Genomic DNA, 22,141 nt, shown 5'->3' on the forward strand with positions numbered 1-22,141 from the left:
AAATTTCACCACTGCTAAATATTTCAGAAAATTTAATTATTTCATAATATTGTATTTATTAAATACAAATATATATGTGAATGTACGAACATACGTATATATGTATGTGTACATTTATGTATATATGTATGTGTATATTTATGTATATATGTATGTATATATAAATATATAACAAATCAAACTTGGAAAAATATGTACCATTTAGTAAAATTTCGTTAAGACACCTTACTCCTTTAATATAAATCTCTTAAAAAATAATGACAACTGAAAAGGGTAAATGTGCTCATTTGTACTTTATCTTTTGCATAAATAAATAATATAGACACCAGAAGTAAAAAATTATTATGAAAGTTTTTTTTTTTTTAAAAATGCATTATATATATATGCATAAATATGTTTATATATATGTGTACATATATACATATAATATATATTCACAAAAGGTACATCTTAGTTCACATTTTTTTTTAAATTAATTTTTACAGCATAGATACATTTAATGAAAAGGTTGCTCTAATTACTCATCATATAATTTGGGTACAGTAATAAATATATTAACTTTTTATCCCTTACCTGTACATAATTTCAACTAACAGTCTATTATAGTTACTTCCGTCATAATGAGCATCCCTCTAAATTTGACAAATATGTGTCGAGCTCAAATGAACAATAAAAAAGGTATGCTATTTTCATTTTTAAACTTACATAGTAATGAGCAGTATAATATATTCGAAAAAAAAAAAAAAAAAAGTAGAATCCACAAAACATACGAAAAAATAATGACTTGTTAAAGTGAAACATATATTCAAATTAATAGTGGTTTTAAAAAAGGATATAACTACTATAGATGTGATAATGAACGAATGAAGGAAAAAGATTTTAATTTAATGAGCATTAAATGAAAATATTCATCATATATATAATATTTTGCCATGGTTCCTATTAAATATATATTTGAAAATTTCAAGATGCAATGTTACTTCGTGCTTGACATAATTATGCAGTAAAAGAAAAAATAGAAAAAAAAAATTAAAATAAAATAAAATTAAATAAAATAAAATTAAATCAAATTAAATCAAATTAAATCAAATTAAATAAAATAAAATAAAATCAAATCAAATCAAATCAAATTAAATAAAATTAAATTTAAAATAAAATAAAACTTAATAAAATGAAAAAAAATTAACATCATACACATATATTACTGTTTGCACTTAAAAGAGCATAAAAATTGTTGAATTTAAAACTATTTTTTACATTTAGCCCTATTACGTTTTGTTGCTTTATTTTTTCTGTGTAATTGGTGCCTCGAAGACGTATTTTACAATTTCATAATATATATGTTTGTTCTCCCTTTTTTAATTCTCTATTTAATGAAACAGATAATCATAAAACTTAAGCAATTTTCATTAACCCCATGATGTGATTTTATCTTTATATTTACTTGTTAATCAAAAAGGGGGCATTTGTTATTGTCAGAAGTTGAACTTGCTATTAAATGGAAATATTAACAATTGTAATATATATATACATACACATGTATGTACATCTATATATATATATATATATATACATATAATATTTGTAGAATAATTTAAGAATGATGCGCATGAGAGGTAAAAATCGTAAGGCATTGTTTCCATATCACGTTATTCTTACTTGTTTCCATCATCTATAATGACACGATGTTACATGAATTAAAAAATATTTTTCTCTTCTCCATGTGATAATTATGGTATGAAGTTTTAACCATTTCAAAATGAACACTAAAAATAAAAATAACAAATTTTTAAATAACAAAAAGCTAAAAGGGAAGAGGTACAAAAAAAAGGAAAAAAAAAAGTATTAATTTATTTCAAATGCAATGTTTAAGTTTTCTGCTATATAGTCCAGTCCAACTAGACAACTTTCAGATACAACCCTGCATTTATCTTTTGAATAAGTTTTTAAAGTACTTATAATAACACTCTGAATATTTTTATATTCTTGCGAATTTATATTTAAGCTGCCAAGAGATCCCAAAGCTAACGCAACTTCATGTCTAACCATTTCATGTTCCTTGATATTTGTCAAGGATGACATTAAATATTTCAAAGAGTTTAAACTCAATACTTGACCTAACACAAATGCAACTTCATGTCTAAAAATTGCTGATGCTTTATCTTTTATTAAAACTTCACCTAATGCATTTAAAGATACATCAGATTCTAAATCTCTTAACTTAAATAAAGCTTCATATCTTAATTTTAAAGGAATATTCTCATTATTTAAGTCTTCAATTAATTCATCAACACTTTTATTATTATTCAATGTAAATACAACTGGATCTATAGTATTATATTTTTTTGAAACAAATTCACCATTTCGTTTTTTATTTTTTAAAACTTCCTTCCTATTATCTTTATTAGCGCATGAACATACTGTATATTTATTTTTTTCTAATAACGAACTTAGGGCTAATTCACATGTTTCTCGAACTTCTATTTTTTCATCTTCTAAAAATTTTCTTATAATTTCAATATTTGAATTACTACCTATTGCAGCTAACCCTTCAGCAGCTTCATGCCTAACCATTAAATTTTCTTCTTTATCATTTAATAATTTAATTAAAATATCATTACACTTCTCATTACTTATTTGTCCTATAACATATGCAATTTCATGTCTTAAAAGTGCACTATCATTATTTTCTAATGCATACGAAAGAATATTTATTATTTCATCTATATCATCTTTATATATTTCCCGGCATTCATATAATGCTCTCATTTGTTTTTCTATAAATTCGTTTCTTGTTTCTACTAAATACTTCCTAATGAAATCTTTATTACTGCTATTTTCATATTTGATTACGCGGCTTATTTTTCTATTATTGTTACCTGACATTTTTACTTAGCTTCTGGTAAATTATAATATTTTATGTGCGTTAATTTTACATAAACATTTAGAATTATTCGTAATGTGTTAAATGTTAAGCTTACATACGTGTATATTCAGGTATAAATGTTACTGCTATATCATTATGCAAAAAATCGATCCGAAATTCAAACAAAATTATAATTTCAAACTGCGCTAGTTGTTAAATAATTAAAAAGAAGTTGTAACAAAATGAAAATAAATATTGATGAGCTGAAAAAGCTTTTAAAAGATGTTTCACTTTTCAAAATCATGTATACATATACTTATATATGTTCACGTGAAATAAAAAAAAAATAAATAATATATAAACATATACTTACTAATATTGTAAATAAAATAGATATATATGTTCCTGTTAACTTTAAAAGAATTAATACATATTGTTCTCCTTTTTTGCACCGCAAATATATTCACCGTGAATTACTAAGTTTAATATTTAACTATATTTTGGTATATACGTAGCACGTACATATATTTTATGCAGTAATTCGTTTCCTTGTTTTTTCTAGTTAAACTTTACGTTAGCTCTTTTGCGCCTGTTAAATAAACTTATTTTATATAAAAGCATTCTTATTTCATAACTCTGTAAAACAAAAAAGTAATATAATTATCGTTCTTTACTTTTACTTGTTAAAATAAAATTTATGTTAATACATGATTTTTTAAAAAATAAAAAAAAGAAAAAGGAAATAAAAAATTCACTGATAATGTCGTAAGGAAAAAAAAAAAAATAAAATTCACAGAAAATGTCGTATAGAAAAAATATGAAGATAATTAAACATAAGAAATAATGATTATATGTTGACCTTTTCGTTTAATTTTTATTCGCGAGGTATACATTTGTGTTTTATAATATATATGTACATACATATCATATATACGTATGTACGTTTATTTATCTGTACACCAAGTTGTACAGATATAGTTATAATAGTTGAATTTTTATGTATTTCAACCCATTTCTTAGCTTAATAATAATGCTTTACCATATATTTATAAAATGTTGTTTAATTCTTAGTATATCTAAATAATATATTTGTCACCTTTATGTTACGTGAAAAAATGAATGGACAAAATAAATTAGATGCTGTTTATACAACTTTTGAAAACTGTGAACATAATAACACGCCAATCGAATTTTCTGAAAAAAGAATTTTAACGAACAAAGAAAAGAGAAAACTAGAGTACGAGGAAAGAATTAGGAAAAAAAAAGAAAAACATTTAAAAAAAGTAAAAAAGGTAATTACAAAAAGCAATATAACGTCTTTAAATGGTATAAAAAGCAATTTAATTATTGATAGTACTCCTTTTCCGCATGAAACAGGCGAACAAACAAATACTATACTAAAGAAAAAAGATGAACCAGAATTAGATAGTACAAATAATGTAAATATAAGTAATAAAAAAGATTTAAGGGACAATTTAAACGAGTCTGACAAGAACCATAATAGAGAAAAATATTTTCGTGAACAACCAATGGAGAAGGAAAAAAACAAATATAAAAAATTATGCTCTATGAAAAATGTATCCAGAAAGAAATTGATGAAAAAATTAAAATTTCAATTAAAAGAAAGTAAGGAACAAGAAAAAGAAATTTTATTTAAAAAACTCCAACAGTACAAATTAAAATTAAATCATCGAAATTATATGATTCCTTTTAACAAAACGAAAAATATTGATAAAAATAATAAAGATTTAGAAAGATTATTTCAGGCCTATGAGGAAATGAAAATAGATCTACCCAATAATTTAAAAATGATAAAAAGAAAATTAGACAAGAAAAAGAAAAAGTTTTTAGAAAGTAAACAGAAAAAAGAATTAGAAAACAATATTCAAGAAGAAGAAGAAGAAGAAGAAGAAAAAGATGAAAGGGAAACGAAAATAAAAATGGGGGAAAAATTAAATAATTATGTTCAAAATGAAAATGATGTAATTTATCATAGTGGTCAACAAGATGGTAATAAGAAGACAGTTATAAGTGACGCTGAAGTAGTTACTGTAAGTAATTGTAGTGAAGGTAAAACTTTTCTTAATTTGGAAGATACATTTAGTGATGAAATCTCATCAGACGATGGATTAATCCAACAAAAAGATATGCAAGGTGACAAAAATGAAGAAATTGAAAAAAGAAAAGAAAACTGCAAGGAAAATTACAAGGACGGAATTGAAATATATGAAAATAAAAGAAAAGTTATTTACGAATGTGTAAGTGTAAATAGAAAAGAAAATATAGAAAAGATGAGATTATCTTTGCCAGTTTTAGGATATGAACAGGAAATTATTGAAGCAATTTTAAATTATGATGTTGTTTTTATAAATGGAGATACTGGTTGTGGAAAATCTACACAAATTCCGCAATTCGTGTATGAACATGGTTTTTGCTCAAATAATTATCTTATTGGTATTACAGAACCAAGAAAAATAGCTGTTAAGAGTATTTCAAATAGATTGAATGAGGAGTTAAACACTGATGATATTTCTGGGTATCAAATAAGATTTGAAAAATCAAATTTTTTGAAAAATAGTAAAATCAAAGTTATGACTGAAGGTATTTTACTAAAAGAAATTATAAACGATTTTATTTTATCAAAATATAGTGTTATCATTTTAGATGAAGCACATGAACGAAGTATAAACATGGATTTAATTTTAGGTCTCCTATCTATAATTTGTAAAATTAGAAAAAAAAATTATTTTACGCATGAATCTGATATTATACCAATTAAAGTAATAATTATGTCTGCAACTATCAATGACAGTAGCTTTTTTGAAAATAAAATTTTTGAAAATTACACTTCAATTAATATCCCAACGGAAAAAGTTCCTGTTGTCGATCACTTTCTTTCGTATACTCCAAAAAATTATATTGAAGAAGCTAAAAAAAAAATTATACAAGTTCATAAAAAGTTACCACCTGGTAGTATACTAGTTTTCTTAACGAGTCAGGAAGAAATATATCGCTTATATAACATACTTAGTAATTTAAAAATATCGAAAGAAAGTACAGAAAATAGCAATTTTTATGAATTTAATGCAGAAAAAAATTATGGTTTAAATGATGATACACACTTGTTTGATTTAAGTGAAGAGGAAAATAATATGAATGACAAATCTAGTTTTTTTATTAGAGATACAGATGAAAACAAAGAAAAAAAAATTATATTTTTGGACTCCGATGATGATGAAAGTGTGTGTAGCACCATTAACGCCTTAGATATAACTGATCAATCGGTAAATTATGAGCAAAACAGTTCAGAAAAAAAATTAGAGAATATAATTACAAAACAATTATCAACATGGGAAGATTATCCAATTGAACAAGAAGAACAAAAATATAAAGCATGTAATAAAAATAAAAACCAACAGTCAGAACTTTATAATGAAATAGAAGTACATAATTTGGGAACATTGAAAAATGGGACTATAGCTAATTGTTGTGGGAAAAGTGATATTCAGAAAAGGAACATTGTCGAAGATGGAGATAATGATTATCGTGAGGATCGAAATTGTGAAAATGATTATAAAAAAGGGGAAGAGAAAGACGAAAGTAGGGATGAAGATCAAGAGGAAGACGAAGATAGATATGAGGAGCAAGAGGAGGACGACGATAGTTGTGAAGAGAAAGAAGAAGAAGACGTTAGCAATGAGGAGCAAGAAGAAGATGATGATGGCTGTAAAGAGCATGAGAAAGACCACGATAAAATTATTGAGAATGAAGAAAAGGAAAATAGTGGTACAAAGCAGAATGAGGTAAAAAATCGAAAACTTAAAAAACAACCAAAAAAAAAAAAAAAAAAAAAAGATGAAAACATAAAAAAGGATTCAAGCATTTGGAAGGGAAGCGATGGATCAGGTAAATTAAAAATTTTCAAGTTATATGCCAATTTACCTATGAATGAACAAATGCTTTTATTTAATAACCCTAAAGATAATGAGCGAATTTGCATTTTAAGTACAAATATAGCGGAAACGTCCATTACTTTGCCTAACATTCGCTATATCGTGGATTGCGGAAAAGAAAAGAGGAAAATATACTCGACTCTAAATGATTACTCTTACTATATTATTGACAATATTAGTAAAAGTTCTTCACTTCAGAGAAAAGGAAGAGCCGGTAGAATCTTACATTTATTAAAAAAAAATAAAAAGAATAAAAAGAAAATAGAAATGGAAAAGGGGCATGTATATAAATTATATTCTTCTAATTATTACAATTATTTTTTCAAAAATCATAATGACTGTCCAATATTAAATTATCCCCTTGATTCTTTAATTTTATACTTATTAAGTTTTAAAATAAAAAATGTGGAAAATTTTCCATTTATTAATAAACCAGATAAGTGTAAATTTGAAGAGGCAAAAAAAAGATTAATTTATCTTAATTGTATTTATTTTTTATACGAAGATATCAAATTTCTTTTTAAAAATGTAGATGATAAAGTTGCTTCAAGAAAAAGTATTGAAAATCATATAAAAATATTTAATCCAGAGCATAAAAGTGGAATTACGCTTACAGGTAGTTTTATCCTGTCTCTGCCAATAAGTACGAGATACGCTAAAATTTTAACGGATGTTTGCTTAAAATCTTTAGCTATAAATCAGACAAGTTCAATTCCTTTAGCTTGTCTCTTAGTATCTTGCTTATATATGGAATCGATTTTTTCATATGATTACAAGCTAAGTGTAAGATTCGGGAAAAAAGAAAAAAAAAAGAAGGGCAATAATAGCAGTAATGACATTGGAAACATTGGCAACGTTGGTAGTAATGATAATTATGATAATGGCAGGAACAAAAGTAATAATATTAATAATAATTTAATGAATATATTTTTTAAAAAAAATAACGACGAAGTTAACCAGGATGAACTGTCTAGCTGCAGCAGTGAAAGTTCCTACTGTGAAAACACATTTTCACCAGAAAATTACGACAACAACATGAATAGCAATGTTCTGGAAGATTTTAAATTAAAATTTGATAATGATATTGACTTTTATTTAAACCTATGCACTTCTTTTTATTTTGCAGATGACAAGAATAATTTCTGTTACATTATGCATTTGGATAAAAAAAAAATGGATGAGTTACTTAAACTGTCTAATTATTTAATTAAAATAATTAACGTTAAACTTAATACGAGTATTAATTTCGATATTTTAGAAAAAGCCCCATCCGAATTATCAAGAAGAATAATACATTATTCAGTTGTTCAAGGATTTATAGATCATTTTGCAATTCGTTCTGATTTAATACGTAACGATTATACAAGAAATTCAAATTTAAGCTTTAATAATAAAAAGGCCTACTTTACCCAAAATATGAAATCTCCTGTATATATTAATTCCACCTCGGTCTTGTATAAAAACAGGTGAAAATAAATGTTGCATTTGTATGTAATAATATTTTTAAGGAAACTTATTGAAAGACGTGCTCATGCGCATTTGCTCGTACAAATATATGTATATGTGTGTACATACATTAGTATTTACGTATTAACGTTTGTAAATCCACCTCCTTTACTTTAGCATTTACACACACCATTATTTATACGGTGGTAATTACTAATGCCAATTTTTATGCATTAACATTTATGCATATAAATATTCATATATATATATATATATTTATATGTGCGTATAACATTTTCCACTTCCCCCTTAATTAGGCCCTACCCAAAATATATTTTATATAATTATATAATGAAGAATAAAAAGTCATATGTTATGTATGATTGTCTAAATATAAATGATTCAGATTTAGGAAAAATAACAAATGTCTGTATTTACATCAACGGATATGAAAAAATACCACCAGCGAAATATGATATTCAGAATGATAAAATTATTGTTTGTGTAAAACCTTTTTATTTACCTTGTTCTCAATATTTGCCTATAACTACAAAGGAATTAAGTGAAAATGATTTTCTTTTTTATAATTACCTTGCCTTTTTTATATTAGATGGGTCAATGTTTCCGAAAATGTCAAATTTTAAAATTTTTTATTCTCATTCATTCAATGACATTATCAATTGTAACCATCAAAATTTTAAACATTTTATAAATGCATTAAGAAGTAACAAAATAAATAATAGGTGAGTACTTACGATGACACGTCATGATAGTTAATTGCACGTATATATGTGTGTATACATATTATATATGCTTATACATTTATGATTTGAATATAGGTTAAATTTGGTAGATATACACCATCGTGTCATTATATAACTACGTGAATGCATATATGCATGTACATACATACATATATATATATATATATATATATATATATGTACCTGTGTATTTATTTCTCTTTAGGGCTGCCTTAATAAGTAAGTGGAAAACGCAAAACAATTTCTTAAAAAAGGAATTTTTGTCTTTGATTGAAAGGAAATTTAATAAGTGTAACCAACGCCTTATTAATGACTTCTGGCCTCCTTTAGATTCAACCAAAATAGGTATTGGTGTATAATATGTGTACATGCTTATATGTACATACATAAAAATATTAAGGAATAATGCACAACAAAAGGACTTAATTTTTCGAATTGGAATATCTGTTAATGGATATCTTAAAAAAAAAAAAAAAATTTAAATGGTCACTTTTGTTAATTTATTTGAGTAATTTATTTTTATGACATACGTAATTTCACATCTAAAATAGATGTAATAAAAATAATATAATACCATTCTAAAATATAACAACAAACGGAATTTCAAGAGTTTTAAAATTTTTTAATAGATGCACTTTTCTTTACATCCTGAATTATTTAATCTGATATACATCTTTTATTTGTTTTAAATTTTTTTTTTTTTTTTTTTTTACCATACATATTTTTTAAAATACTTAACAATGGGAAAAAATACAAATAGACAACTTTTCATTTATTTTTAAATATTTTTAAACGATTATAATCAAAATTTTCCATTTGATCTAACAATTTAAAATGCATTAAAGATTAAGTTGGTTTTTTAACTTTATATTTTTTTTTTTTTTTCAAGTATACTATTATGTTGGTATTAAAAAAAAAAAAAAAAAATTTACATACTTACATATACATATAAATGCATTTATGTAAAATGAAGTGTTGAAACTTCTTAACAATGCGTGCTAAAATTAAAAATTAATTAAAATAAAAAATGCTAATATATATATATATCCTCATTTTTCATTAGATGGAGGTAAAGAAAATATTGTATCTCTTCTTGTAATTTTTTTATATACAGCTGCAAAACTAATAAGTTTTTCTTCAATGTTATCTCTTTGTCTTTCTTTTGAATCTAACATTACTTTGAACACTCTTTTCCCGTCTGCTTTCATACTTATTCTACCAAAAACAAATTGCGGTAAATTGAAAAACATGTATATACAATACACACTACATTCACGAAATGTGCAACAAATGTAAATATATTTATATTATTAGATTATTATACACGTACATATATATATATGATATAAACGTAGAAATGAACGCACATATAAGTATTATATTTATTTATTCATTCATTCATTCATCCATACATTCATTCGTTTGTTTACCTCTTTCCAATTATTTCGCTTGGTGATACAATATCTTCCAAAACTGAATCATATACACTTGTTAAAGTTCTAGATCTTGGTATGATTTTAAAGGACTTTGTTTTTTGTTTTGCTTTTAATATGGTCCTCTTAGCCACTAACACAACATATTTCTTGGTTTTCTTTTCTAATTCATTGATCAGTTTTCTCTGTATTTTTCTTACATACGTAACATATATTTTATAGGGAATATATATTAAAATTGTTTTTTTTTTTATTTTTTCAACTTCTATTAATTCACATGATAATAACTTTATTTCTTTCGCATCATTTTTTATATCTGACGAACTAGATAATTCTATATCAACCAAGCATTGTGCAATTTCTTTTTCTAAGTCGCTCGGATTGCTTTTCAGGATTTTATTTTTAACTGAAACCATTTTTTTATATTTTAATTAAAAAATTATATATAGCCTATAAAAGCATAAAATGTTTTGTTTTATTTTCCCTGTTCGTCGCCAAAAAAGGTAACGTTATAGGTTATATATACACAATGTTAGCATATAAGTTTGTATATATGAATACGTTTAAATATGTGTATTTCTTATATTCACAAATTTGCCTCTAAATGCCGTAAAATATTAATAATATATTGTTCACGCTCAGTGTGATATAATATACATCAGCACAGTTTTAATTTTATCTTTTTGCAAAAATATGTATAATATACATAAATATATGCATATATATATATATATATACGTATGTAGGTATGTATGTAAAATTTACTTATATCTCATAATTTTTTACAAGGCTTGAGATGATTTTATGGATTTTACATTAACCTTTTCCTTTTTTAATATTTCACATATATATATTTTTTGGTATTGTACGTTATTTTATGTTATATAAGAATTTATTCATATGTGTTATATATAATTTCTCTCATACTGCTATATAAATATGCATACATATAATACAATATAACTATTTTTTCTCTTTTTTTCTGTATACTTTTTTGCTGTAATGAAATTTTGTGGAAAAAAAAATCAAAAGATTGTTATAATTCTTATTTACTCCAATGAATTTTATTTAAAATCGATCAAAAAATGTAATAAATGAAATATAAATAAAGTATTTATCCTTACGATTATTTTTTTCTTTTTTAATTGTTACAAATTTTTGCAAGTTACAGTGCTCATATAAATATGAAGTAAAACCTTTCCTCCTTTTGTTCTCATGTTAATATAAATTGCAAAAAAAAAAAAAATTTACTGCTATTATTTTACCCTTTTAACTATTATATAAGTACTTTTCACAAATTACAGATAATTAAATTTTGGTAGTTTCGTAATGATAATAATGTTTTAGAAAGTTTTCACCTTACTATTTACATTTTTCAATGTAAATCCCAGTACTACATGTGTTAACGTAAAACACCCCTAAGTACACCACCTATTGCTCCATTTTTTCTATTAAATAAAAAATAAATGTATGTGAGGAAAAGATATTGCAAAATTTAATAGAAGCAACAAAAAAATAAGCATAATATATATATTTCTTTATAGTTACATAGCTAAATTTTGAACAATTATATACTGTAGGCTAAATTTTTTTTTTAATGGGCTTATATTCCTCGCTATATATGTTTAACACAAATTGTAATTAAGATATATGAAAAAAAAAGGAATTTTTATAATTCTTAACTTATTTATATGTGTAATTATGCACAAAAATTGAGCCTTTGTAAAAATCAAAAAGCTTTATAACTGACAAAAACATAATTAAAAAAACGTTACATAAACCTTATTGTGAAGTCTTTTATTTAAACAAAAAAAACTGTTTAAAAAATAGAAACCTTATTTCGTTGATAAACATAAAAAGATATACGTATATATTACTGAGAAAATACTTATTATTATATACATAGTAAGTTAAAGAAATTTTATATTGTAGTGTGTTAAAAAAATATCATTTGAAATACCCCAGTATACTGAAACGTATGTGCGTATATAATATTAACCTTTCGTGGTCATCAAAATTATGTTGTATGCAAGGACAAAAACTGTTTTGAAATATATTATTATGTGTAAATTCCACATAACTATTTCAAGTTTAAAGACATCTGATGTATTTCTTTGACCGTATTCTATTATAATTTTATATCTATATTTTTAAGTAAAATTTACTGTACTTTCTTTTATGAAACTTGTGCCCTCTCGTGTTAATGTCCCATATGGTAGTGTGTTTTTATGGAATGTATCACAAAAGGTAATAACACTATTTATGGGCACTTGTACATATATAAAATGAAGTTATATTTACTCACATTGTAAAAAGGGGAAAATGCAATATGCCAGTATTTAAAAAAAAAAAAAAGTATAAGAACATTATTTTAAATTTTCCCTTCCAGTTCCCACATATTCTCTATTAAGAAAGTTATATTTTTACGGCACAAAGGATTCAGAATCAGTACGTTAAAAGTATTTGTATCCTTGCAATACTACTCTATTATACAGTTTAAAAATTATAAAAGTGAAATTGATTGATTAGCTATACAAGAGCTTAAAAAATAGATGTATATATTCTGATTATGTTAATGCTATGTTATAAATATTATTCCTTAATGACTTTTTTCTATATATAAATTTTCATTTAATTAATATGATTTATATCATTAAATATTTTACTAACTGTTTTGTACTAGTTTTGTAGAAAATCTGTTGATATATGTGACAAAAAAAAAAATAAAAAATAAAATAAAATAAAATAACAAATTTTTAAAAAGAAATTTATCAAAAAGTGAGTTAACACCATGTAGCATAAAATAAAATGTGTTCAATACAAACCTATATACATGCTTAATAAATTATTTTTTTTTTTATTTTGTTATTATTTATATCTAATTTAAAAAAATTTTAAACGTTTACTAGAAATTTGATGAGAACCACCCTTAGTTAAAAATAGCTCTTTTTTATAAGCAAAAAGTGGGGAGGGATAATTAACATTAGAAGAAATAACAGATAGTAATAGAGCCTTTCTTTGGAACAGTATATTTGAATATAAATAATAAATGTACATATGTGTAACTATATGAGAATATAATATATATGTATATGTACTTATGTATGTAATTACATATCTTTATGCACGTGTATTTTCACGTTTAAATGAATACATACCTGCACAAGAAGAACGTTGGTTCAAAATACTACCACATAAAAAGTAAACATTTCTTTAATAATTACAAATATGTAAAACATTTCAGCTATGCCCCAATTCCCAAAAGGGTTGGGTTCATGAAGCCAGCATTTAAGTTAAACAGAAAAGCGCAGACATATATAGTCAACGTACAATGGTTAAAAAGCAGTAACACAGAGGAAGTACAAAAATTGTGTAATAATATAAAAAAAGATGCTAATTTATTTAATAGCTATGAAATTATAGATTTAATATATTATTTAAGCAAAATATCCAACAAAAATGTTTATTTAACAATTGAACCATTGTTATTTCATTTTTTCCGTAAATATAATACTTCAGTAAATTTAAATGGTATATCAATACATAGATTATTAAGAGTGCTAACAGAATATCAGGATTTAGTTTATAGAGAATGGATTTATTCAATTGCAAAAATTATTTCAAAAAAGCATGCCCATATCCCCATGAGAGATATTCAACTTATCTTGGATGATTTAGCTCTATTTTACGATTTTCAAATACACTGTCATATTATTCCATTCTACAACACAATCATAAATAGAATTCATGAACTAGAAGTAAAAAGATTACCCTTTCTAATACATGTTATAGGAAGAATTGGGTGCAATAATAAGAATTTATTAGATATTCTTTATAATACTTTAAAAAAAAATATTTCAAAAAATGAGTTATATCGGTCCGATTTTTCAGGACTCCTCCTAAGAGGATTAGCAAACCTTAAAATAAAGCCTAACAAAAATATTTTATATCAGTTATATAAACCAGTCAAAGATGATATAAATTACACAAATATAAAATATATATCATGGTGTGCTGATGGCTTCTCTAGGCTAAATTATTTTCATCCATTACCATTACTAGTAAATCAAATATTAAAAATGAAGGAGAAAATTTCGCAGCTAGAACTTAATGATTTCTCGTCCATACTAAATTGTATACAAGCATATATATTGATAAAACAATATGACACCTACAATATGAAAACTATAAATTCAAACGAAAGAAATATACATTCCGATTTCAAGAACATGAAAAAATCCTATCATAACGATCAAAAAGGATCACAACAACATAGTCGCCTTTTCGTATGCTATAGGGCATCTCATAAATTGGAATGCCACCAAGATGATCATAATAGACTTAAATATTCCGCTTCTAATGCAGATATTAATAATTATTATAACAATAATACAAAAATATGTGGTAAAAATATAAAATGCAGTCTTCAAACCGCATATGAAAAAGACGATAATTTATGTACTAGTGAGGCTTTTAATTTGAATCAGCAAAAATTACGTCATACAGAAAATCTAGGGAAAATGCATTGCTCTACTGAACATAAGGAAATAAACCTTTTAAGAGAAGAATGTTACGATAGTGCAGCATCAAAACAAGGGGATGAAAATAAGGAAAGTGTAGGGGGAGGGAAAAAAGGCAATACAAATTGTAACACCAGTAGTTATACTACTCTAGAAAGTAAGGAAAGCTCGCAACATTGTAATGAAGACTACTCTAGATCAATAGCGAAGGAAAAATATTTAAATGAAATACACCCTACTTATGATATTAATGATAATCTTATATCTATGGAAGAATTATACGATATTTATAGAAAACTAGAAAATATAATTTTAGAAAAAATTACTGAAAGTATTTACAGCAGTACTCCACCCTATAGAGTTATTATGTTTGAATTATTAACCAGATTATTTAGATTTTACAAGAAACCCATAGATCTAATAGTTAACATGAATACACACAGATATGATACATCGTTATTATTAAAATACACAAATAGTCTATCACTTATTATATCAAATAAAACCAGTAGAATTATGAGCTCATCGCAATTGTCTTTTTATGTAAATCAATATCATATTTCAAATGAATTTTTTTTTGGAAACATATCAAATTTTGAAATATGCGCAGGGGAAGATTCGTTAAATATAGAAAAACTCAATACTAAAAGAGAAAACCAGAATGTGCAAAACAATCTGTACAAATATATAAAAGAAGAACAAACAGAAAAGAAGAGTGAAAGAGAACAGTTTGTAGAAAAAAGCGAAATTTATTGTCTTGAGGGCACAGATGAACACTTGTTAGATGAAAAAAATGCTCATTTAAATGTAAATATTCCATTACCTAAAATTTTTAAAAATTTTTTGCATTCCATTTTTTTTAGAACTCCAGCATTGGGAGGAAGAACTATTATGTTACTATTAATTGCATTGGTAAGATTAAATTTTGGAGAGAGGGAAAAATCAGAATATTTAAATAAAATGGATACGTACATCTTACCCTTCTCTAAAGCTAAGGAAATATATAGACCTTTAACAAATTGTATTATTCGAGAAATAATTAGAAAACTAGAAACATTTAATTCAGAGGAATTGATCATCTGTGCAATGTGTTTAAACGAATTAGATGCATTAGATTTAAACGGTGAATTATTTCCATTATTAATTGACCGATTTTTTAATTTATATAATAATAATTATATGAGTAATGATCAGGTATCACAACTGAAAGGTCTCTTCCATTTTTGGCATACCAAAAGAAGAAACATAATCGTTAATTACCTAACATTTACATCGATAAAACACTTTAAAAGTTTTATTCTTGCATAAGTTTGTTTTTAAAATATGCTTTATTTTTATTTAGAGAATATACTTATATATAAAAACATGCATATACCTGAAAACCTTTGTTTTTCCATTTTCCCCTAGTATTTCCTTACGGCTACTCATTTACAATTCAGCTTAAATGATTATTTTTTTATTTTCAAAGTAGCACATTTATATGCATATATACATATGAATATATGTATGCTTATTACTCTATAAGATTATTTAATTTTATTTACATTCTTTTTTAGTTACATTTCATCCTTTTTATTTATAATTAACATGGAAAACTTAAAATAATCTGCTTTTAAAATGAGCAAAAAATGTGCACCATCAAATATGTATTAGGGGATTGAATAATATATCTCAAAACTTAAACACTGTTAACTACAATAGTTCGAAATAAATTATTTTCTTTAAAAAAAATATTTATGTAAAAAGTAATTCTTGCATGTAAAAAATTCACAAGCAGTTGAAATAACATTAATTATTAACATACATAGATATATCCGCAAAACATGATCTTATAACATTTTTTTTTTTTTTTTTTTTTAAACATGTTCCGTATATAATTTCATGCTATCAGAGCTATACAATTGAAATTAAGTGAATAATAAATGGCAATAAATAAATGAATATGCACACTATGTTTTAAATATTTTTTTTTAGGATACTTTATATTAACAAAATCTTTCTGCTCGCTCATGCAATCCATTTATTTTTAAAAACTGTTTTCTATACTTCCGAAGCGGTATATATATATATATATAAATATAAAATAATGTTAATACATAAATATATATAAATAAATAATTATGTAAACGAATAATTGTATAACTAAATAATTATGTAAACATATAATTTTATGAACGAACAATTACATGAACACATTTTTATGAAAAAATATATATATATATATATTCCCATTCCTTTTATTTAAGCTTGTGTAAATTAATATCAAATCTTTAAAATGTACACATTCGTAAAAAAGGTTTCTAAATGCTTTGCTAGCGGATTCTCCTGGTGTAAAAGGTGCAGCAATAGGCATTAATAAAAATAAATAAAATTGAGTATTTATACAAACATATACATATGCATAAATTAGCATGTTTGTACAATAGTAGTATTACATAGACAAATTTAAATAAAAATTAATTCATGATGTATGATGAACATTTTTAAAATAATTTCAGCTAAAATTATTTTATTACATATTTCAAGAAAATCTGTTCTCCTTTATTTTTATTTTAAACTACTACTACATTATTCCACTTGCCTTACCTTTTTTTTGAAACGTTTAGTTTCAGTTATCGTAAATTTTTTAATGAAGATTATTTTTGGACGAAAGCAAACGTTGGACCATTTTTCATCGGTCTTATAACGGCACCCTACTGGTTTTCAGCTTTAAAAGTATAATTTTTACTTTTTTCTTTTTAATATTGTGTACTGCGTATTGTGTATTTAGTATTTCCATAACGAAGATTCACCATTTACACAGTTGAATATTGTGTTCATATTTTCATTTTATATAAAAGTAAAATCTGAAAATTTATTTAATAAAAGTAAAGAAAAAGCTTCATATAATGTTCATGCTTTTTTTTTTTTTTTTTTTTCATTTTTACCTTTTTTAACTATAGAATATATACTGGACGTTGCGTTATGAACAATTAAATAAACAAGAAATATTATCTGACAGATTTACATGGTTATACGAAAGAATGCTAGAAGACGAAGTACATAAGACTCTCTTACAGAAGTTACCATCATATAATTTTAAAAATAATGGTCCAGAAAATATACTAGGGCCAAGCAAAATATGACTTTCTTTTCTGAATTTTATTATCATTATTACATCATAGATATTATAGTATTTCATTTTTTTTTTTTACTAAAAATGTTTAATTTTTACCAAAATTTTAAAATTTAAAAGAAAAAGAAAAAAAGAAAAGAAATGAAAAGAAGTATATATTTTGGAAAAGATAAATTCGTAGCCTTTTCTATGTACCTACCTAATCGTCATTGCATAAATGTCGTATCTTTATAACATAGTAATATAACGTCATGATTATCAAAAACTTTTTTTTTATTATTTTATCTTCATTATAATCATTATTGTAACAGTTACACCAGTTACAATAATTATTATTGTTAATAATTCGCAAAAACATTTGAATAATGTCAGACTATCCCCAACTTAAAATAAATTTTGATTACATTTACAACAACGAAGAAGTTAGAAATAATGTGTACGCACCGAGTAGTGACACGTTTACTTTTATTGAAGCACTAGAAGATGATATTGAAACCATTTCGTCGGAAGTGAATATAGCCTTAGAAATGGGGTAACTTTTAAAATAAAATAATATAATGTACAATATATAAATTTTACCGTAAAAGTTTTGCACACTTGTGGATGCGTATAAATATATACATGTATAAGTACATATATATATTTATATACATTTAAACATTTGTAACCAATGACCATGTAAAGAAATGTACACAAAAATGACATTGCATTACTAAAAAAAATATATATATATTATATTTGTTTTAAAGAAAGCTGAATGTAAATTCGCAGTTTTTAATGTTTATGAAGATATATATAACTTCAGTCTTTTATTCATGAACTTACATTTATATTTACACATATGTGCCTATCAAAATGTATTACTAAATTCTTATAGAATGGGAAGCGGTTATTTGATTTTGTCCTTATATGAGATGCTATTAAAAAGAAACAAAAAAATTGACCTTCTTTATTGTATTGATATTAATAAAAATGCTTGTAATTGCGTAAGAAAATTAACGCGTGACAATAAAATTTCAAACGTTGAAATAATTAACAATGACCTATTTAATAACATAAAGAAATGCCAACAGTTTGACTTAATCCTATTTAACCCACCGTATGTTGTAACTGGACAGGATGAAATGAATAGAACAGATATCGTATCTTCCTACGCAGGTGGAAAACATGGAAGAGAAATAATTTTGAAATTTTTATTAAGTGTTCATGAATATGTTAGTAATAACGGAGTTATTTACCTACTACTGGAAAAAAAAAACATGCCAGATGAAATTATGAATAATGAACATATAACGGACAAGTTCAATTATACAAAATTAAAAGAAAAAAAAACATTAAATGAAACAATTTTTATATTCAAACTTACCAAAAAGTTTTCATAAAATTTTTCAAATATACTCAATTTTTCCTTTACCTGCCATTAGCTGCATATATGCTTATATATATATATATATATATATATATATATATATATATATACATATGTACTTGCAACATAATCAATTTAATGTAATTTGAATGCAGTTTTCACAACCAATCATAATTTAACCTACGTAAAATTTTTTCCTTCTCGTCCTACATGCATAGTATCGCATATTTGCGGAACTGTAATATTTATTGACATGAATATTTGAAATTTATGTTTATAAAAAATTTATAATTTAAAAAAAAAAAAAAAAATTTCCACAAACATACATTTATATATCAACTTTATTTTGATAATTTGTACTCTACTGAATTTATGCAAAAATTATACTTTATTGGTAAATAGTAATAAACAAACAAGGAAAATATATCACATATATAATATATATATAAGCGTGGCTGCATAAATGAAGAAATAATGAAGGTTAAGCGAGAGGAAAAAGAAAAGGATGGGATATATAATGGAAGCTAAATAACATAACTTGTATATTATACAAATGAACAAATTTATATAATAAATACCTACACCACAACATGTGAAGAGCCAACGGAATAATAACAGAACTAAAATATAACGTTTTTTCTTCAATATTTTTTTTAAAAAAACTGCTCTTTTAAAATGTTGGAGTAAAAATTAAACCATAAACTTAATAACTAATTATATATTGTAATGATTATCCATTTTGTTATCTACAAGCTTTTTAAAAAAAGCATAGTGTCCTTTTGTATCATCCCATCGTTTCTATTTTTATAAAATGCTATTTCTATTTCTATTTTTTTTTTTTTTTTTTTTTTTTTTTATATATTATAAAAGGACCAGATAAGGAAGATAAATATAACTATGGTTGAAACAAAGTAAATAGTAAATCTGTTATTTTCAAACCACATAAACAAATTTAATCTCATAGCTTCTCTTCTAAAACTTATATTTTCCTGATATAATTTTTCACTTTTGTTGACTAATATATCAATTTTCTCCCTTCTTTCTAATATTTTTTCAATATTTTCAATTATGATATTTTGAATATTACTAATTTGGTTTTTTATGTTATGTACATCATTAGACTCATAGTTATTGAATATTCGCTGATGAGATAAAAAATATGTATCATTATGAAAAATTTTTGTACTTCTTCTTGGGTATAACTGTGTGTACTTATATGCATACTTATATATAAAATATATATATTAGAGTTTCCATGTCTTCTCACATTACAGTGCTCATAGCAATATTTTGTTTCATTCAACAATATGTTATTATCAAATAGAAAAAAAATAAAAATTAACAAACAAATAGATAAATAAGGTAGCTTTTATTTCATAATTACCATGTTTTCTCTCAAGACAGGTTTAAATTCTTCATCCAGCGATAAAGTAATTAAATCAGAAGTGTAATTGAAGTGCTTAAAAAATCTGTAAAATTATATGAAACATACAAATTACATGAAAATAAATAAAAAAAAAAAAAAAAAGAAGGTAGATATTAGAACGCCATAACTTATTAAGATTCGTTTTTACAAAATAAAGAAGAATATATTTCAAAATTAACAAGTTACTATTTTACATTTTAGATATTTCATCTAGAAATGCATAGGGCGTTAGAAAACCCAATTCTTTGTCAGTCATAGCCATGAATGTGATACCATTTTTCACAAGTTGGTGAAAAACGTAGCTAAAAATACATATTAAATTACGCATTATAAAAATGAACAACAATTATATTTTTACATTTTTATCGGATAACTGCATGCTTATGGGTATTATGCTTTTGCATTCATATTTATTTACATTGTTATGCTCATTTTCCTTTTCTTTTTATTTTATAAATAGTACTTATCATATATATATGATTTTCTGCTGGAATGCGGGGGTATAATTTCAAGAAGTAGTCTGCTAATATTTGAAAAGTTTCCTCCAAATTCGGTATATTCTGCCAATACAGTTTTTTCTAAAAAAAGGAATAAACACATAAATGCACATGATAATTGTACATATTAGCTGTTATATATAATTACGTATATATATATACATATATATCATTACTCTTTTACAGCACGGTAAAAACTACGTGCATATAGTTTTATCTATGCATCTATAATTCTTATTACCTCTTGCTACTAAACCATAAATTATAGACATTTTTTCGTATAGGAAGAGTGATAATTTATTTTTTTTATTTCCGATTGAATGCAAGTAGAAAAATGCTAATTATTTTCTCAGGGTTAATATAAAAATGTTGTAAAGTTTTTTTTCTCCTTAATTTTGCCTTGTATGTTGAACAATATATTTTTAAACATAATTATATATGTACATATACGTGTATATTCGTATATGTGTATATTATTATATGTGTATATTCATATAAGTGTATATGTATATATGTGTATATTCATATATGTGTATATGTATATATGTGTATATTCATATATGTGTATATTCATATATATGTATATGCGTATATGTATATAAGCGTATACGTCTATATATGCACAAGTACATATGTATAAGAGTACATATTCTCATATGTATATGTCCATATATTCATACATGTGTATATACATAAAAGATTTTTAACAATTAATTGAATGAAGGATAGTTTTTCAAAACTAAATAAATACG

At 24.2% G+C, this 22,141-nt stretch overlaps 7 protein-coding genes across 7 annotated transcripts; 4 read left to right on the forward strand and 3 right to left on the reverse strand.

Annotated features, from left to right (window-relative positions):
• Nucleotides 1-1,845: 1,845 nt before the first annotated feature.
• Nucleotides 1,846-2,886, reverse strand: DOHH (deoxyhypusine hydroxylase, putative; the record flags this gene model as incomplete). The annotated part of the gene is made up of 1 exon (XM_029007736.1): nucleotides 1,846-2,886. The coding sequence occupies one exon, from the start codon at nucleotides 2,884-2,886 to the stop codon at nucleotides 1,846-1,848; it is 1,041 nt and encodes a 346-aa protein (XP_028864095.1).
• Nucleotides 2,887-3,981: 1,095 nt separating this feature from the next.
• Nucleotides 3,982-9,388, forward strand: PmUG01_14019300 (DEAD/DEAH box ATP-dependent RNA helicase, putative; the record flags this gene model as incomplete). Its single annotated transcript, XM_029007737.1, has 3 exons — nucleotides 3,982-8,285; nucleotides 8,583-9,008; nucleotides 9,235-9,388. The coding sequence occupies 3 exons, from the start codon at nucleotides 3,982-3,984 to the stop codon at nucleotides 9,386-9,388; spliced, it is 4,884 nt and encodes a 1,627-aa protein (XP_028864096.1).
• Nucleotides 9,389-10,078: 690 nt separating this feature from the next.
• On the reverse strand, nucleotides 10,079-10,878 carry PmUG01_14019400 (40S ribosomal protein S7, putative; the record flags this gene model as incomplete). The annotated part of the gene is made up of 2 exons (XM_029007738.1): nucleotides 10,079-10,244; nucleotides 10,460-10,878. The coding sequence occupies 2 exons, from the start codon at nucleotides 10,876-10,878 to the stop codon at nucleotides 10,079-10,081; spliced, it is 585 nt and encodes a 194-aa protein (XP_028864097.1).
• A 2,730-nt stretch (nucleotides 10,879-13,608) lies between these two features.
• Nucleotides 13,609-16,290, forward strand: PmUG01_14019500 (conserved Plasmodium protein, unknown function; the record flags this gene model as incomplete). The annotated part of the gene is made up of 1 exon (XM_029007739.1): nucleotides 13,609-16,290. The coding sequence occupies one exon, from the start codon at nucleotides 13,609-13,611 to the stop codon at nucleotides 16,288-16,290; it is 2,682 nt and encodes an 893-aa protein (XP_028864098.1).
• Nucleotides 16,291-17,257: 967 nt separating this feature from the next.
• PmUG01_14019600 (conserved Plasmodium protein, unknown function) lies at nucleotides 17,258-18,107 on the forward strand (the record flags this gene model as incomplete). Its single annotated transcript, XM_029007740.1, has 3 exons — nucleotides 17,258-17,319; nucleotides 17,589-17,697; nucleotides 17,925-18,107. The coding sequence occupies 3 exons, from the start codon at nucleotides 17,258-17,260 to the stop codon at nucleotides 18,105-18,107; spliced, it is 354 nt and encodes a 117-aa protein (XP_028864099.1).
• Nucleotides 18,108-18,462: 355 nt separating this feature from the next.
• On the forward strand, nucleotides 18,463-19,479 carry PmUG01_14019700 (methyltransferase-like protein, putative; the record flags this gene model as incomplete). The annotated part of the gene is made up of 2 exons (XM_029007741.1): nucleotides 18,463-18,629; nucleotides 18,975-19,479. 2 exons carry the CDS (start codon nucleotides 18,463-18,465, stop codon nucleotides 19,477-19,479), a joined length of 672 nt encoding a protein of 223 aa, XP_028864100.1.
• Nucleotides 19,480-20,320: 841 nt separating this feature from the next.
• On the reverse strand, nucleotides 20,321-21,661 carry PmUG01_14019800 (SNARE protein, putative; the record flags this gene model as incomplete). Its single annotated transcript, XM_029007742.1, has 5 exons — nucleotides 20,321-20,608; nucleotides 20,851-20,935; nucleotides 21,087-21,194; nucleotides 21,356-21,470; nucleotides 21,631-21,661. The coding sequence occupies 5 exons, from the start codon at nucleotides 21,659-21,661 to the stop codon at nucleotides 20,321-20,323; spliced, it is 627 nt and encodes a 208-aa protein (XP_028864101.1).
• Between the last annotated feature and the right edge of the window lie 480 nt (nucleotides 21,662-22,141).

The sequence above is a fragment of the Plasmodium malariae genome (assembly GCF_900090045.1).
Source record: "Plasmodium malariae genome assembly, chromosome: 14".
Taxonomy (NCBI): domain Eukaryota; phylum Apicomplexa; class Aconoidasida; order Haemosporida; family Plasmodiidae; genus Plasmodium; species Plasmodium malariae.